At 40.1% G+C, this 19371-nt stretch overlaps 1 protein-coding gene across 4 annotated transcripts in view; it reads left to right on the top strand.

The window, feature by feature from the left end:
• Positions 1 to 19371, top strand: part of sept12 (septin 12) — a 62972-nt gene that overhangs the window by 40478 nt on the left and 3123 nt on the right. For all 4 annotated transcript variants that reach the window (XM_046414571.1, XM_046414574.1, XM_046414572.1 and 1 more), the window contains 7 exons: positions 541 to 669; positions 10552 to 10633; positions 14046 to 14183; positions 15279 to 15396; positions 16946 to 17041; positions 17641 to 17737; positions 18451 to 18502. In XM_046414571.1, the coding sequence (XP_046270527.1) occupies positions 541 to 669; positions 10552 to 10633; positions 14046 to 14183; positions 15279 to 15396; positions 16946 to 17041; positions 17641 to 17737; positions 18451 to 18502 (712 nt within the window). The remainder of the gene's footprint in view (positions 1 to 540; positions 670 to 10551; positions 10634 to 14045; positions 14184 to 15278; positions 15397 to 16945; positions 17042 to 17640; positions 17738 to 18450; positions 18503 to 19371) is intronic.

Below are 19371 nucleotides of genomic sequence, written 5' to 3'. Positions count from 1 at the left end.
TTTTCCGTCACTTATTTTCCATGTGATCAGCTTTAACACTTAACTTTTGTCTTCTTTTGTTAAAGCAAGCACATGATTTTGTAGAGAAACATGTTTCTGTTTTGGAAAAATATTTTTTTTTGTGTCATTGCTGAAACTTGGATAAGAAGAATATCAAAAACTATCAAAACTATCAAAATAAGACTTTATTATGCATGATGCACCGAAGCCTGATTTGATTATTTATTTCTCCTGACATAATGACAGTAACAGTTAGGCTTAATATTCATGTCAAAATTTCAGGAACTAAACATTTTATTTGTTTTCCCTCTGGAGAGTTTACTCTGTACTGTCTTTTCATAAATAGAAGACAGTATTTGCTGCAGTGACATTACTGTGTGTATGGAAATGTTTAAATGTTTCAAAGATCAATACAACACCCAACAAACAGCATCCGGATTCAGGTGAACATCGTTGTTTACAAATTGGGGGAGGTATTGCAGAAATAAATATCAGACACACTGATGAGCTGATTAAAACACTGGTTTTATCTGCCTGCAGGTCAGAGTGGTTTGGGGAAGTCCACGCTGGTCAACACTTTGTTCAAGTCCAAAGTCAGCCGGAAATCTTGCACGCCTAACTACGAAGAGAAGATCTCCAGAACAGTCAAACTACATACAATCAGCCATGGTTAGTTCACACACACACACACACACACACACACACACACACACACAATGTGTTTAGTCTCATGGCTCCTGTAAGGCATGAAGTGAACCTGGTCCATCCATGTGAATATGTCTTCCTTCATCATCATATCCTATAAATGATGTTCATTTTCAGATGATTCAAGAATAGGTTTATTCTGCAGTGTCTGCGCTGCTAAAGACAGGTCTGAGTACATTACCCACTTGATTTGGCCTCCAAATTCTCCAGATCTCCATCTAGTCGAGTATCATGGTACTACTACAGCCTCCACAGGTCAAGGCTGTCTTGGCAGCAAAAGAGGGACTTGCTCAGAATAAGGCAGCCAGTTTGTTGTAAAATTATGGCTGATTTTGTAATTTGGTTTGTTTCAACAAAGATTTGCAACAGAAAACTCTTGAATGTCAAAATGAAAACAGAGTTCTACAAAGTAATGTTAATTAATTGAACATGAACAGCCTGTTTCAAGGCCAGGAACAAATTTTCTATTAGACTGAGGTCTAGGTTTTGACTTGGCCACAACATTCACCTTGTTGTCTTTAAGCCATTTATGTTTAGCTGTCGAATTAATATCCTAACACAGTTAGAATATTAATACTAGAAAATTACATGATTGAATAAGATACTGAAAAGTATTTAAAGTGAGGTTTTTTTTGTAAAGTGTATTGACATTCCTTCAGGATCAATAAAGTATCTATCTATCTATCTATCTATCTATCTATCTTGTAGGGGATACATTTGTAGATAAATTAATGGTTATATTAAGCAAATAATAATTTTTGCAATAATCAATAAATTAATAATCAGATTAATTGAATTGGTGAAAAAACATTTCACAATTAGTTGATGAAAACTAATCAGTCGGTGTAGCCCCATGCTACATTATGCCTAGAGCCATGTAGAGAGAGGATTGGGTTATTCCCATAGACCATAGGTGTGAAACTCTGGCCCGCGGGCCAAATTTGGCCCGCAGTGTAATTATATTTGGCCCGCGAGGCAATTTCAAATTAATATTAGAGCTGGCCCGCCGGTATTGCTCTGTTGTTGTTTTGGAGCGTCAATCAGGACAGAGGCAGACACGCCCCCTCGTCTGTGTCAGTAGCGTCTATGGTAGCGGTCATGGATGTATTAGGAAGGTAGTGATCCGTCTTCTTGCACACTCCTTCAGCTGAAAGCCCCGGCGCACCCCACATCCCCGTGCCTCTCCCCCAGACCACACCGCGACCTCAAACTACAGCTGTCACTATGTTACTCTACCAAAAAATGACGAGAAGAAAGGCAGAAAATAGAACTTTTCTGGACAGGTGGGAGACAGAATATCTGTTTACATATGTAAAAGACAGACCTGTTTGTCTTGTTTGTGGAGCCAACATGTCAGTAACTAAGGAGTACAATATTAGACGACACTATGAAACGAAACACCAGGACAAATATAAGGACCTGGACACGGCTCAAAGGAGCCAGAAAGTAAAGGAGATGAAAAGAGGTTTGGTTTCACAACAGAAAATGTTCACAAAAGCCACAACACAAAGTGAGGCTGCTGTAAAGGCAGAAGAAATCGCCAAATCAGCCCGACCCTTTAATGAGGGAGAGTTTGTAAAAAAAGTGCATGATGAAGGTTTGTGACCAAGTGTGCCCAGAGAAAAAGCAAGTCTTTGCAAACGTAAGCCTGAGCAGAAACACAATAGCTGAGCGCACACGCGAGCTTGCCACCAATCTGCATGTCCAGTTGATGGAGAAGGGAAATGATTTTGTTTCTTTTGCCCTTGCTGTGGATGAGAGCACTGACGCGTCTGATACTGCGCAGCTGTCAGTCTTCGTCCGCAGCGTGGACTCAAATCTGTGTGTTACGGAGGAGCTTTTGGGATTTAAATCCATGCATGGCACAACCACAGGAAAAGAAACCTTTGAGGAGGTTTGCAAATGTGTAACTGAAATAAACCTGCCGTGGGATAAACTTGTGGGATTAACCACTGATGGTGCGCCAGCGATGAGTGGTAAAAAGAATGGACTGGTGGGCAGGATTCGTGAAAAGATGCGAGAAGAGAACTGTGCAGGTGAACTATCTGTTTATCACTGCATCTTACATCAGGAATCCCTGTGTGGTGAAGCGCTAAAGATGGAGGATGTTATGACCACAGTAACACAAGTTGTTAACTTCATAAGAGCCAAAGGTCTCAATCACCGCCAGTTTAAGTCTTTTCTGGAAGAGTGTGGTTCAGAAGCCGCGGAAAAGTGCTCGAACTGCATGAAGAAATATGTCAGTTTCTGGAAAGCAAAGGGAAGGACACAGCAGAGCTCCGGGGGCAAAAGTTTCTGTGTGAGCTGGCCTTTCTGTGTGACATCTCAAGCCACCTCGATGCGCTGAACCTGCAGCTGCAGGGGCGGGGACGCATCATCACAGATATGTATGCGTCAGTGAGAGCTTTTAAAACTAAGATGTGCCTGTGGGAGAATCAGATGCTACAAGCAAACTTTGGCCATTTCCCCTTCTGCCAAACCATAAAAACGCAGATCTCTACCGCCGTGTGCGCACAGTTTGCCGCAAAACTAAGTGTGCTCGGCGCTGAGTTTAGCCGGCGATTTGGCGACTTTGATGTCCAGAAACTTAGATTTGAACTGCTTAGTAATCCCTTCGCAGTTGATGTGGAAAAAGCACCAACCAACCTCCAAATGGAGCTGATTGAACTCCAGTGTGATGAAACGCTGAAGTCAAAGTTTGGTGCTGTTGGGGCCACACAGTTTCCACAGATCATCCCTGACACGATGCCTCAGCTCCGCACCAAAGTTGCTCAATTGCTCTCCATGTTTGGTAGCACTTACCTATGTGAGCAACTTTTCTCTTCAATGAAGATGACGAAAACGTCTCACAGGAGATGTCTGACTGACGAACACCTTTGTTCGATAATGAAGGTTTCCTCAGCTCAAACCCTGAGCCCCGACATTGATGAACTGGCATCCAAGAAAAGATGCCAGGTATCTGGCTTGGCCGCATCAGAGTAGATCAGTGTGTCGCAAAATGAGCAGTAAATACGTTTTCTATGCACTTTTTCTTGCTACTCCAAGGCCTGAATGGTTGATTTATTCATAGTTGTTATGTTATTTTATTTTCAAATTTATTAGCCTGTGTAAAAAGCTAATTTTGACATTTACCTCAGAAGGCTGCAAACAGAATGGAGGCATTCATTTTTATTTAAATTTTATTTAATATGCCATTGATATGTTTTTAATTATTATTATTAGTATTAGTATTATTAGCAACTCGATTTTGCACGCCTACACTTTTAAGTTATATAAGCCTTGCTTGTTCAGTATTCATTGTTAAATCAAAACTTGTTTGGTTCCATATTAAAAGGTTCATTTGTTCAACCTTGGCCCGCGGCTTTGCTCAATTTAAAATTTTGGCCCACTGTGTATTTGAGTTTGACACCCCTGCCATAGACAGTATAAAGTGTTAAGTGGACAGTCCTTCTGGGTTTGAAAAGTGATGCGGAAGTGCCATGGGCCTCTGTTCTACACTGGTTTGAAAAAGAAATCTCACTGTCTGTAATCTTATGAGAAAATGATCCCACTTCTCACTTCATTTATCACGGTAAACAGTTTCACAATGAGTTTACAGTCTCAGCTGCTAGTTTCAAGTCTTCTTAAAATACAGCTTGATGTTCACTTCTGTAATTTATGCCCTCAAATAAATAATAAACAAATAAACTGTAAAATAGACCATAAAGCATTGTATGCTTTAGAGCAGGACTACCTTGAGATTGACAAGTTGGTACCTCTCCTCCCCAACCCCCAAATGCCAAATCCCTTTCACAGTGAGAGTCCACAAACCAATAGCCCCATACATTATTATACAGTCTATGATTAACTGTCTCTCAGTCAGTGACACTGGTTATACCTAATAGGGCGTCAGCTAATTTGAGTTTTACTGTTTGAGTTTTGATAACCCACACAGTCATTGTTGTAGTTTGTAGTGTGAAGTATTCAGAATTCCAATTATAACAACCTGTCATGTTTGTCCTTTGTAATTTATGATGTTTATTGCATGTAGGTTTTTCTCTCTGTCTCTTTCATCCTCTCTGTCCTGTCTACCCCCCCCCCCCCTCTTCTTCCAGCCGACTATCAGCAGGATGGTTCTCCCTTGCAAGCTGGGTCCTGCTCAAGGTTTCTTCCTGTTAAAAGGGAGTTTTTCCTTGCCACTGTCTGCTTGCTCGGGGGTTCAGGCTTTGGGTCTCTGTAAAGCATCTAGAGACAATTTTGATTGTATAAGGTGCTATAGAAATAAATAAATTGAAATTGAAGTAGCTTGGATGAGCAGTTCTCAAGAAAGCTGCATGCAGCAATGCCAGAGGCCAAGTAATCAGCATGTTCCAAACAGGTGCATATTACATTGGCACAGCACTAGTTTTACTTAAAGGGTATTTCGGAAAAGGTTAGCATGCCTGTTAGAGTGGAAAAAGATACTGCCAAACCTACCAGTGGGCAAATTTCTACTACTGCATAGTATATACCCTACATAAAGGGTCAGCAAAATCATTTTCAAGCATGCTTGCTCTAGACCAATGCATTGAAGGGACAGATCATCTTAGGTCTTAGGTTCGGTGAGGATGTTCATGAAGTCCAGGTGGTGGTGTGAGAAGGAGAAAGGGAAGTGAAGCTGCTTCCATGTGACAGCACTATTGGAATGAAACTGGACCACAGATTGGATCATGTTTCTCTTTAAATGTGTTATCCAGAGTGAAGCAGAGCTGATAAGCTTCATTATCTTTATTTACTGTGTACAGTGTATGATTTGATTGTAAAGACAATTCCATGTTTTTGTTGTTCAGGTTTTCCAGTCAGTTCTCTTACTCAGACCTTTACAGAGAATCATTTACCACCTCCACTACTTGAAATAAGCATTCACGCTCTCATCATCTCTTGTCCCTGTAAAATTCCTTACGGTAGAAAATTCCCAGAAACTTCCCTCAGTCACTTCAGTCACTAACTACTCAACTTTTTCCAAAACACAGTGTGCTGTCTCAGACCATACATATCTGAGGCCTCACTGCCTGGAAATCTAGTAGAATTTGAGAAGTGAAAAGCAGTTGCACAAGTGTAAAGCATGTTAGAAACCTAGTAAAGGGTGTGTGTGTGTGTGTGTACTTTACAATAGCCAACTAGAATGAAGCTCTTATGCATGGGAGTAGTGCAATGAAGGTGAGACAATATACAGGTTCTAAAATAGCAGCTATGTGCTATTAATAGCACTTTAATAGCTTTTATAATTTGTTTACTCACTTGTCATTCTGCAAAATTAATAAAAGTTTTCAAATTCAGCTCTGTTGAATCTGTCTGAGCATCATAGATAGTTAAGAATGCAACCAATGTTAAGGTACTATATCTTTACCTTATTTGGTAACACAAAGATTTATTTATGTAAGTACAATCCATATGAGGAAACTGGAACATAAAATTAATATCATAATAATCAGAATTATAATAATAGCTCAAGGGTCAAGGTCAAGGAGGTGTTGTCTTAACACCATGTGTGTGCAGTACATAAAGCAATCAATAAAACAACGTTCCTCAGGATGCTACATGTTGCTACATACCAAAATTAAACAAAAGTAAAGATAAAAAAAGTTAAAAGTTCTAAAAAGTTCTACATAAAGTGGTAATAATACATAAAGTAGTAATAATGATATCCTTGGAATCTGATATCTTCTCTCTCTTTCTCTTTCTCTTGTATGAGTCTTCCTCTCTCACTCCTCTCTGCCTGGCCTTTCAATCCATCTCTTTCATTTAAATCATATGACTGAATCCATTTTGTACCGGACCAAGACACCTTTAGATTTGCAGCTTTCACATTTCCAGTGGCGTCACCGATCTAGACAGTTCTTCACAAACAGACAGACAAAGTGATTTTCTGTGCAAAATAAAATATGCTGAGCCATCATCATGTGTCAGTCAGTGAGGGGGTGAAATTGTAAAACAGACAGAATCCTTGCAACATTGAAGAATGTTGAAATAAGACAGCTTTTACATTTCCATGGAGCGATGCAGAGCATACACAAGTTAGACCTGCTGCTAATGATGTAGAATCTGATAAAGATGTTTTTGTGAAGGCTAAAGCTGTTGAGGGGAAATCGAAGCAATGTTAAAAGAATCCTGGAAAAAATGTTTAACAGCGAAATCCTTATGAACAAATGGTGGTGGTGGTCCAAGTTTTTTATTATTTATGATGTAGTACAGATTCCAGCCAATGGTTTCAAAATGCTCACGACTGTGTACTGATTCATCGTTTAGACAAGATAAGATAAGATATGATAAGATAAGAACTTTATTTATCCTGCAGGAAATTGTTGTGCCGGGGTTGCAATACAAAGAAGCATAGAAAAGTAGTAAGTAATTTCCCCACAAGATATAATAATATGTATAAAAATAACAGAGTACTATATAAAAACACAACAGAGTATGTAGTATATACATGAGAAATAGATAATGGCAGATAAGGTGCGGATACAATCTTAAAGTGTTAACTGTAGTGCAGGATTAATTGTTATTGTCCTTTGTGGAGAAAAGGGATGAGTTGAAGAGTTTGATAGCCACAGGGAGGGAGGACTTCCACCTCTGCCAGAGACTGCAGTTCCACTCCCAGGACAGAGCCAGCTCTCCTGATGAGCTTATCGAGCCTGTTTGCATCAGCTGTGTATAACTTAATTATAGTGACACGGACAATTAGTAAAAAGTTATAATGACTTGTGCTTCAGTATCATGCATGATATTCAACTTTGTTAATTGTGGTGAAATGTACAATTATTGATTTATATTACTAATTAAAGCCCAATTCATTTTTACTGCATATAACTCTATTTTATACAGCATACTCTATACAATACTACTACTACTATACTTTAAATCAAGCATTAGGAAATGTTTTCTCCAGGAAATGTTTTAGTTAGTTAGTTCTGTCTTTCTGGTTGAAGGTGTGAACCAGTGAAACTAGCTACTGTTCTGTTGACTGACCAGTCAGCCAGTCAACAGAACAGTAGCTAGTTTCAGTCAGCCACAAAGTGTTACATTATATCACGGGTTAGTGAAAACCTTAATGATCAGATTCCATGTGTTTTTACTGACAGTTACTCAGATGGTAGCATTTACTGTGGGAGGCTGTACAAGGTAAAAACATCAAGATACGTGCACAAACGCAGTCACAGCGTGCACACACACACACACATGAAAAAGGGCACATATGCATTGAAAATGTGCACATTGAATTCAGGTTACTTTGTGTGTGTGAGTTTGTATGCGATGTGTATTGTGTGTGTGTGAGAGAGAGAGAGTTTGAGTGCATATATAAAATTGTTTTAGTACACCCAGAAGTTAATGTGTAACAGGAAGGCAATTAAATCTAAATCTAAACCTTCCTGTTGCAGTAAACTGACTTCCAAATACAATACTCTCTAGCATGGAGCCCCTGTACTGTGTGCGCATAAAATATTTTTTAGTGTGCCAGAAAGTTGTTTCAGTGTGACAGAAAGGCTGACATTAAAGTTGACATTAGCCTGTCAACAGGCACGTGTTACCACTAATATTCAGGAAATTTATGACTGTGTGCATGCGCGTCATACACTGCATCCCAACTATCAAATATTACCCCATAGGCGGACACTTCACTGGGCTGTGGCACCATACAAGGACTGTTTATTCTGTGATTTGTGTTGTGAGTCAAGGTGAAAGCCCCGAGCATAGCCCAGTGTACGACTTGACAGCAGATGAAATTAACCATTGTTTAGATTTAGACATTGTTTAGATGTCAGAGACCAGTGGAATAATCATGTACAGTTGTGGTAAGGAAGTGTGATTTCCCATGTTGGACAGTAAAGCACAGCTGTGAGCAATTTATTAGAGGGCAAGAAACCCTCATTGGTTGTTGACAGTGGACCCTATCCTGAGCTTCGTCTCAACAATAATGTTGAGGTGCCTGAAAACAAACTATATGTAAATGACACCACCATGCAGAAAATCAATCAATCATCATTTTTCATGTCTTTACTTAATAGTAGAGTGAATGCAAAAGAACTGAACAGGTTTTATAAGCAGAATGCTGTGGCTCAGGAGGTAGAGTTGATTGTTCACTTATCAGAAGGTGGTTCGATCACTTGCTCCTCTGGTCTGTATCTTTAAATGTCTTTGACAACACCCACTGGATCCAGGTTGTGGGCGCAGTAGTCTTAGCAGTGAGGCCCAGACCCACCTCTGCCTGGCCACTTCCACCAGCTTGTCTGGGGGTATACCGAGTCATTCCCAGGCCAGGCGAGAGACATAGTCCCTCCACCATGTCCTGGGCCTGCCCTGGGGCCTCCTCCGAGATGGATATGCGCAAAACAACCCCCCAAGGAGACGTCCGGGGAGCATCCTAACCAGACATCTGAACCACCTCAACTGGCTGATCGCGACGTGGAGGAACAGCGACTCTACTTTTAGCTCCTCCTGGATGACCAAGCTTCTCACCCTATCTCTTAGGCTGAGCCCAGCCACCCTGAGGAGGAAACTCATTTTGGCTGCTTGTTTTTGTGATCTTGCTGGCCCAATCTGTCTGTCAGTCTCCCACTCCATTTTTCCCTCACTCGTAAACAAGACCCTGAGATACTTGAACTTCTCCACTTTAACTACCTCAGCGACTCAGCGAGAGGCCATCTCCAAGTCCTCCAGCTATGTTTCTTCAACAGAATACACGCCGGTGGGATTAAGGAGATCCTTGAAGTATTCCTTCCACCATTTGACTATATCCCCAGTCAAGGTCAGCAGCTCCCCATTCCCACTGTAAACTTGTAAACTTCCTGAGTCAGCGGACGGTTTGCCAGAATTTCTTCGGGGCTGACCAAAAGTCTCTCTCCATGGCCTCTCTGAACTCCTCCCACATCCAGGTTTTTGCTTCCACAACTGCCAAAACCACATGTTGTTTGACCTGCCAGTAGTTGTCAGCTGCCTTAGGAATCCCCAAGTCAACCATGCCTTGTAGGACTCCTTCTTCAGGTTGACAGCACCCTTCACCCCCGATGTCCATCAGCGGGTTCGGGGATTGCCGCCGCGACCAGCAACCCTCCAACAACAGCTCGGAACAGCTGCCTCAGCTATGACAGCGTGGAACATGGCCCATTCAGATTCTATGTCCCCCACCACCCTGCGATGCAGTCGAAACTTTAGGTGGCGGTTGAAGACCATCCTGACAGAGTCATCAGCCAGATGTTCCCAGCAAACCCTCACTGTTTGTTTAGCTCTGCCAGGTTTCTCTCAGAATTTGTGTTCCTTTGGCCACCTAAAAATAAGAATGACAAATCAGTAACATGACATGAACAGTGACAGGGATCTGTCGTCTCACAGCAGAGAGTCAGCAAGGTTCTGTGTTGAGTTTTTTTTTGTCACTTCGAACTCTCATCTTATTCTCCAAACTAAAACTGTAACTGTTGTTTTCTTTCCCCTAAAACCATGACATACCTTCAAATCAGCCCCAACCCTAAAGATTAATGCTTCAATCCCAATTACAAACACACACAAGGATCACTAGAACTGATGATGACCCCCCTGTCTTTGATTTGCCAAACTGAATTGAATTGTTTTGTGTTTGCTGTAGGACCCCATTAAAAGAGACTGTTTGCAACAGCTTTCTTTAAAATCTGATCTGTGTATGTAATAGTCTCTATGTGTTTTTCACTGGAAAGATCTAATGTGACTTTGTTTTGGATTCCTTTTAAGTTCCCACCACCCTCTTATTGCTTCTTCATTGTTGCTATAATAAAGAGGATTTTGCAGGTTGTCTGGCAGAGACTTTTGTAATTACTGCACATTTAACCTGGTCCCCCTCTGTCTTTCTCTGTCTAGTGATTGAGGAGAAGGGGGTGAAGATGAAGCTGACAGTGACTGACACTCCAGGATTTGGAGACCAGATCAATAATGAGAACTGGTGAGTGGCAGGAGGCTAGAAACGAGGAAGAACAGATTGATGGAGGCAGAGAAGATTGTGCTTTTCAGAACTGGCCACAGTAGTTCTTCCAAATGTTTTCAGTTTTTGTAATTCAAACAGGAGAGCAAAGGTTAATGGGACATGTAGTCTCACTTAAAGGAACCCCAAATATTAATGACCTTTGTAGTTATACTGTACCAAGTAATCACAATTTGTCAGGACATGCAGATAAACAGAGTCAGTCAGGGTTTTTTTACATGTGAAAATAACTTTTTACCTCCTAGAAGGTCTACCCTAGGTATGGGGATCATTAGAAATTGATTGATAGTCATATTGATACTATTATGTTTAAGGGCTAAAATTTTGTGGACCCACAATGCAGAACACACGCAATGCTGAGGCACATGGTAAAAGAACTAACAGTCTTTATTGAAGGGTGGACAACAACTACGATTTTTTAGATGAATGTGAGCCTTCCAAACAATCTGGAAAGAATTGCAATGGAGAGGTGACCTGGGATCTGCTGAGGATGGTGTGACAGATTTGAGTTTGGAGAGGAGAAGATCTGGCAGTGAAGTGAATCCAGAGAAGCAGGTGGTCTAGGCAGAACACATGATGAGCTGGGCATAGCAAACTAGAAAGAAACTGGACCATAACTGGAGGCATAAATTAATAATAGATTCGACAGGTGGTAAAAGAGTGTATGTAGATGTTACCGGCCTGAAATTTAATACCACAAAAAGTGACGGTTTGGTTTTTTGGAGAGTGGATGAATGAACCCGTTCCTATATACTGCAGGCAAGAGCTGGAGTTGATGAGGTGATCAGGTACAGCTGCGCAGGTGAGTTGGTGGGAATTAACCAGATGGCTACGCCAAGCTCCAGACACATATACGCAAAACTTACAATTCTCGAGGAAAGGACTGAATTGATATCTGGTCTTGAGGTTCTGGAGGGAGTGGTGGTGGTACCGAGGCTGCTGGTGAGACCTGGTGAAATCAATTGGTTGTGTTGACCAAGCATGGCTCCATGACTGGAAAGAGCTTGATGAAGCTGAACAGCCTCAGGCGTCGTGTCTGCGGGGTCCGTGCTGCTTGGCCAGATCATTCTGTCACATCTAAGGACTAAAGTTTTTTGGACCCATAATGCACAGCACACACTGAGGCAGGTGGTAAAAGAAGTAACAGTCTTTTCTCAACAGTGGTGTTGCAAGTTGTAAGTGTCCATAGTTGAAGATGAACCTTTCAAACAATTCCAAAGGAATGGTAGTAGAGGGACAATCTGGGATCTGTGGAGGTTGGTGTGGCAAGGAGTGATTTGGGTCAGGAGAGCAGAGCAGTAGATCTAGCAGTGAAGTGAATCCAGAGAGACAGTTGATCCAGGCAGAACACACAATGAGCTGGACGTGGTGAAGAGACTGGACTGATCCTATGGCACAAGGAGTTATAAATTAGTTGCAGGGTCAAAAGGTAGGGATAAAAAGATAGCGCTTACCAGCATGAAGCATGATACCATGAAAGATGACTGTACAATCAGTGATGTGAAAAGATTGAGCAGTTAAGGGGTTTTAAGGGATGTGGCCACCTCCCTACAGTTGAAAATATTATCTATAAGCAAGACAAAATTAGTTATCAGTGGTTGTCAGGGCAGCTTACTCTAAGTTACAGCTTAAGATACATAGAATTTAGCAACTTATGTGATACTAGTTAGGGCTACCAAGCAACTGTACTCAGCTGTATAAGGACTGTAAATCCTGCTCAATAAACTTGGCAACAGCCCTGTGATTTTCAGCTGTTTTTTACATTATAGTTTCGTCAAGTATGAGTTTGACTTGGGAGTCTCCTTTCCTCTAATGTATCCACTGACGAAGCTGTGACTGCTGGTTGACTGATACTGTCTATGGGTAGCTGATAAATATTTCAGTACAGTCCAGTAAGGAACCTGTACCAATTTAGTACAGGTTCTCGATACCATCCCTAAAGAACCAACATAACCTTGTCCCACACATGCTATTGCAATTTCATATTGTCATAACGTTATAATAGGCAAAATTGAAAAAGGCATTATAGAATATTGCTCTTGAAAGACCTCTTAAAGTTTAGATTTTCCAGAAACTCATATAGACTGTCTGAAATCACTGACCCATAATGAGTACTTTATTTTGGAGGTTTTTTCCCTGTAGTCTGGTCTGAAGTAGTATAACATGTGTTCAGTATGATTGTTTTGTCGTACTGTGAACAACAATTTATTTGCATAAATGGAAACAGAATACATAAACTAAATGCATGGTCAGTCAGTAGATCAGTAGCATTAGTGAATGGATGTATGAAAGTATAGTGTTGTGTGGTGTAAAATATGGTGTATGGTGTAAAGAGCAGTACAAATAAACCACCTAAATAAAAGAGGGAGCACAAGCAATGGAGTGAGAAAAGAGAATGAATGGAACAGCTGATCCTAAATGCATTCGAGATAAGCTTGCCAGGTGCATTCAGGTGCACTAATACCAACTCCACCCACCAAGACCTACTCAAAACACGGACACCAGCCTGGGCAAGAGGCCATCACATCATGAATTATCACATAGATAGGCATAGATATCTAGATAATCTGTTCTACAGACAAAGTGAAGGAGCTGAATTGTTAAATTTCAACTAATAACCATGAACATTTGTGAACATCTGTCTATACGCTGTTGAGCATTTGTATTTATATAATGTTGGATTCAATTAAAAACCATAAGATCAAAGATCAAAGATCAATTGAATAGTTAGTTGTTTGTTGCATATTTCTATATAAATTACAGAACATTTGTATAGCAGAGCTTGAATGAGTAATTCAGTTCAGCTAAATTATTATTATAATATGTAGATAGGTTCAGCTGTCACATATCCTCTACTGATAATCTGCATTTAGATGCACTTTTTTCCCCCAACTTATGAAATGTGTTACTGATGCTGATACTTTTGGTCTTGTTAGGAATTTGCTTACAATAAGTAGAATATAGAATGATGCCACCTCATCGTTTTAACACCCAGTATGTAATTTCTGACTCTCAACCAAAACAAGGAAAACAAAAGACACAGCTTGATGACATAGTGGAGAAGGGATCATGAGAGTTGTTCTGTTTATTGTGAAACAACCACGTGACTCTGGCTGAAATGTTCACAGACAGGATGATATTTGAAAGTTTCATTCACGGTATGTTTTAGTGTTATTCACGTCCTCCCTCTGACTCTCTCCCCTAAGTTATAAGTGACAGGTGACAAAAAGGAAACACATCATTACCTTCAATAAAATTACAGATTTCTCTGGGTTTGAACATAAGACTAGACAATATTTAAGGCAAAAACACTATATATGTAAAAAAAATTACCTATATTTTCCAGTCACTCACAAACCTTTTTTCTATCCAGCTGGGAGCCCATAGTGAAGTACATTGACGAACAGTATGAGCAATACCTGAGAGAGGAGCTGTGTGTCAACCGTAAGAGGAGAATACCCGACAGCAGAGTCCATTGCTGCATCTACTTCCTCCCTGCCACTGGACATGGGTTTGTACTCATTTTTTCATTACTGCAGGCCTGTTAATTTCCTTTTGTAGAAGTTCCATATAAGAGCCAGACGTTTATATTTTGGGGGACATTTAAAGCTAGGGAATTAAATGTGTTAAAAGATGGGTTGTGTGTTTTAATGTGTTAAAAAGGAATTTTAAAAACGTCTGTTTCAGAGTTAGATCAATCTGGAAATGTCATTTCACATTAAATTGTCTAATGAAACAATTCAATATGGAGGGGCAAGAAAGTTTTTCCTCTACTGTTGCTTACCCATGTGCTTACCCATGTTTTGTTGTTGCATTATAAATAAATCAAATTGAATTGCAGGGCGGTACATGGTGCAGTGGTTCGCACTGTTGACTTACAGCAAGAGGGACAGCTAGGTTCAAATCCCAGTCTAGGCACTTCTGTACAGAGTTTGCATGTTCTCCCTGTGTGGGTTTTCACTGGGTACTCTGGCTTCCTCTCACAATCTCAAAAACATGCACATTAGGTTAATTGGCTACTCTGCATTGTGTCTAGGTGTGAGTGTGTGGTTGTTTCTCTTTGTGTGTCAGCGTTGTGATTGACTGGCGACCAGTCCAGGGTGTACCCTGCCTCTCACCCATAGTTAGCTTGGATAGGCTCCAGATGGATAAAGCGGTATAGAAAATGGATGGATGGATGAATTTCTTGCAGATAAAACAGATTGTCAACGGAATAGGCCTGCGCTACTGAAACTGTTCATGTAGAATCTAGCATCGCAAAAAAATACTGATTTAGTTTTGTTTTGGTTTTAGCTTTTCCCTATGATGGTGTTCACTCAGTGCACGTGGCTGGACAGCTGACCAAACTTACCAAAGACTAAATCACAGGCATGCACAGTGGCTGTGAAGAAACAACAGTGAGGGAAAGTGTTAGGAACTACTTTGTGTTCTCCTTTACCAGTCCTCCAAAATTGTCCATACCATGAAAAGAGCAAAACCAGTCAATGAATGTATCAAACTAACAAGTAACACCTAAACATATATCCACAGCCTTTTACAATGTTGTATTTCTGTGCCAGACCTCCACTGTTATCCAAACTGATCAGAGATAGGGCTTTGTTTCCAGGTTACGCCCCATCGATGTTGAATTCATGAAGAGGTTGGGGAAAATAGTGAGCGTTGTACCCGTCATTGCCAAAGCCGACACACTCACCATTGAGGAAAGACAAGAGTTCAAAGAGAGGGTGATGGAAAACACCTACACACTTGTTTTCTTTAGATCACTTTCTTTTCCTCTAGATAATGTTCAGATTGTGCAACATGAATAGTCTAATTTCTTATTTGAGTTCACTATATTTATCTTCACTATACTGCATGGTAGCATGTATCTGTTCGGTCCTCATACTGTGTACATATACAATACCAGTCAAAAGTTTGGAGATACCTTCTTATTCAAAGGTTTTTCTTTATTGTTTATTGTTTTCAACATTGCATTTTAATACTGAAGACACTGAAATTATGACAGAACAAATATGGAATTATGTAGTCAACAAAAATGTGTTAAATAACCCAGAATACGTTTTATATTTTTGATTCTTCAAAGTAGCCATCTTTTGCTTCAATGACAGCTATGTTGACATTCTTTCCATCAGCCTTGTGTAGTCACCTGGAATAGTTTCCAACAATCTTGTTCCCAGAGGTGTTGAGTACTTATTGACTGGTTTTCCTTCACTTTCCAGTCCAACTCATCCCAAACCATCTCAAATGAATTTAGATAGCCCTTACATAACCTGTGCGTTTGGGGTCATTATCCTGTTGGAAAACAAGTGATGCTCTAAGCGCAAACCAAATGGGATGGCATGTTGCTGCAACGTTGCTGCGCCATTTTGGTTAAGTATCACCAACATCGTTACCAGCAAAGTACCCCCACACCGTCACCCCTCCTCCTTCCAGTCGAAACCACGCATGCAGGAACCGTCCGTTCACCCTCTCTACATCTAACCAATACACGGTGGCTAGAACCAAAAATCTCTTTATGTGAGCTCTAATCTGAAGTGCTGTAAATTGACGGTTTCTGAGGCTGGTAACTCTAATAATCTTATCCTCTGCGGCAGAGGGAGCGCTTGGTCTTCCTTTCCTGGGATGGTCATCATGAGAGTCAGTTTCATCATAGCATTTGATTGTTTTGGCAACTGCATGTGGGGATACATTCAAAGTACTTGAGATATTTCGTAATGATTGGCCTTCATTTCTTAAAGTAATGATGGACTGTCTTTTCTCTTTACTTAACTGAGTGTTTCTTGTCATAACATGGAAATCCAAAATTTCCCCCCAGGGAGACAATAAAATATATATTTATCTATCTATATCTATTTGTACTGTAGTTGTAGTATTATTAATAGGACTCTTGACCCTGTACCCACCCTTCCTCTTCACAAGACAACTGATGATCTAAAGCACATTAAGAAGGCAAGAAATCGCACAAATTAACTCTTGACAAGGTGCACCTGTGAACTGAAAACCATTCCAGAAGACTACCTTGTGAATCTGATGGGAGAATTCCAAGAGTGTGCAAAGCTGTCATCAAAGCTAAATGTGGCTACTTTGGACAATATAAAACATATTCTGCATGGCTTAACACTTTTTTGTTTACAACATAATCCCGTACATGTTCTTTCATAGTTTGGATGTCTTCAGCATTAATGTACAATGTTGGTATGGTAGCGTAGCTTTCAATGTAAATCTGTTCATCTTAACCCTTTGACCCTTGTTTAACCTTTGACCCTGTAACAGATAAAGCAAGACTTAGAAGCCAATGGGATTTGTGTTTACCCCCACAAAGAGTATGATGACGATCCAGAAGAACGCATCTTGAACGACAGGATCAGGGTAACATCTCCACTCCTGTCATTTAGTCACAGCAACAGCAAACATTGTCTTCGACTACCCCAATTAACTGTGAGGCACTGTGTAAACACAAATCAGAATGCAATGATTTGCAAATCCTTTTTGACAGTATAGACTGACAGTGTGTCATTGACAGGAACTTGAAAGCAACACGATATGTACACAATGCACACAGCAAGAGGTGGGCATCAAGGACAATGTATAGATGGGTATTTTCTGATCTAGAACACTCGAAAAAGGAAAAATAATAATGAACATTTCTAAAATCAATTTTCCTGACTTAAGGTATTGCCCAAAGTCAGAATAGAAAACTTAAAACAAAAAAACTTTATCAAATCATAATCAAATACTGTAAAAGAGGAAATACTTATAATACACTTCATTGTGATTAAATTACAATCTCATATGATGTAATGGTTTGTTATGCAATGCAATATAATATAAGATAATCAAATTTAATGTACAAAGGTTATTTGCAATCATTTTTCATAGTGTGCAGATGCTGTGAATCTCATATGTTATAATGAACGAATGAACTTTGAAATGAGCCTGACTGACACATGCTCATATTGTTTGTCCAGGAAAACATTCCCTTTGCTGTTGTGGGAACAGATAAGGAGCACCAGGTGAACGGAAACAACGTGCTTGGCCGTAAAACAAAGTGGGGAATCATTGAAGGTGAGGCATCGGTTTAATATTAGTGTGGCCTTAAGTCATACTTGGTAATATAACTTACTTGTTTAAGTTCCCACTCTGTAAAAACTGTGCAAACAAAACAGATGACTTTTACACAGGAGGGTCCCTTTTATGACTCTGAAGTGCATATTATCATGTATTGGACTATTTCTTGAACTACCATTTCTAGAAAGGCAACACCATCACTTCTGACTGGAATCAGACATCCAGGTTCTCCATAGCCACAGGGATAAAAATGATCATTATGCTAGCAGCAGCTAGGATGATGTTTCCAAACCAAAAAAACAAGCATTTCTACCCGAGGCAATGCCTCTAACCACAGCTACAATATGCTGTGATGGTTTTTCTTCCAGTATGTGTGTGCAGTTACTACTACTACTACTACTACATCTACATTATGCAGACTGAGACTAATTTTAATAATAATTATCTGAAGAATCATAATGGGAATCTACCTTAGGTTTACACCTGGAATATATTTTAAAATATAATTTTAATTATGATGAGTTGAGTTTAGTCATCATCATACCACATGGGAAGTTTTGGTAAACAGCTGAACTTAAAACACCATTAGTTAAATTGTTGTTGAACAATTTACTGATTACTTTAATCTTTTTACCTCTATCTAAGGAGAAGTAAATTTCTTGCTGTTTCTGAAAGTCGAGTGAAAAATGAATCTCCTTTTCTTTACACAGTTGAAAATGTGGCGCATTGTGAGTTTGCCAACCTGAGAGACCTGCTCATTAGGTGAGTTTGATTGTGCTGTTACACTTGATTCATCATGAAAGAGGCCTTAAATTAGCAAATAAATCTCAGATTCAGGAGAACCAAAGCAGATCCTGTCCTTACTGTCAAACCAGGTTGACCAGCTGGGAGGTGGGGGGCAGTATGCTTTGTCAGAATATCTTGTCTGATGGTCAAATTGCTTTGGAAATCTCTTCCCCCCACACATGTCAAAGATCATGTCAGAGCAGGCTCTTTTTTTGAGATAAGTATTTTTGTCATTTTTCTACAACTGAATGCAAAGCAGATTCCTCAGATTTAAACAATACTGTGTCTGTCCCCACTGAAAGGCTTTTTATTCCTTTTTACCACTTGGAGTGTGTCCATTTGGATTAGGTAGAAAGACCTTTGAAATGAGCATGCTCTTGTTGGGGATGCACTGGAGGAGCATGTGGCCTGTATTCCCAGATAGAGAACTGTGTCATATTTTCTCAGGAATATTCCCTGCAGCCATGGGCTGGTTTACAATTTTCATTGACAGTCAAGGTGTGAAAAGAGTGCTGGATAGGGATGTTTTTGTGTGGATTATGTGGTTCTGCTCACCTATGCAGGAGATGTAGCTGGAGCTTTAGGCCTCTGTCCATGAATACACAACATGTATTTAAGCACAATGCTAAGGCAGGCCATCCAACATAGCATAAAAGCATAAAAACATGCATTGAAGCATAAAATTGTATTTCACATCCTGTTTAAGTGTGTACAGTACACATGAAATACGAACTGTTCTGTAACCTGTATAGACACCTAGCCATTGATTAAAACAGGAATATATCAAACGTGCAGACAACTGGAAACAACTCTCCCTCATCAAGGATTGATAAATAATGTAAATC

This window comes from Scatophagus argus, chromosome 16 (genome assembly GCF_020382885.2).
Source record: "Scatophagus argus isolate fScaArg1 chromosome 16, fScaArg1.pri, whole genome shotgun sequence".
NCBI classification, from domain to species: Eukaryota; Metazoa; Chordata; class Actinopteri; family Scatophagidae; genus Scatophagus; species Scatophagus argus.
The sequence above is the reverse complement of the archived record's forward strand: the minus strand, read 5'-3'. Positions and strand labels throughout refer to the sequence as shown.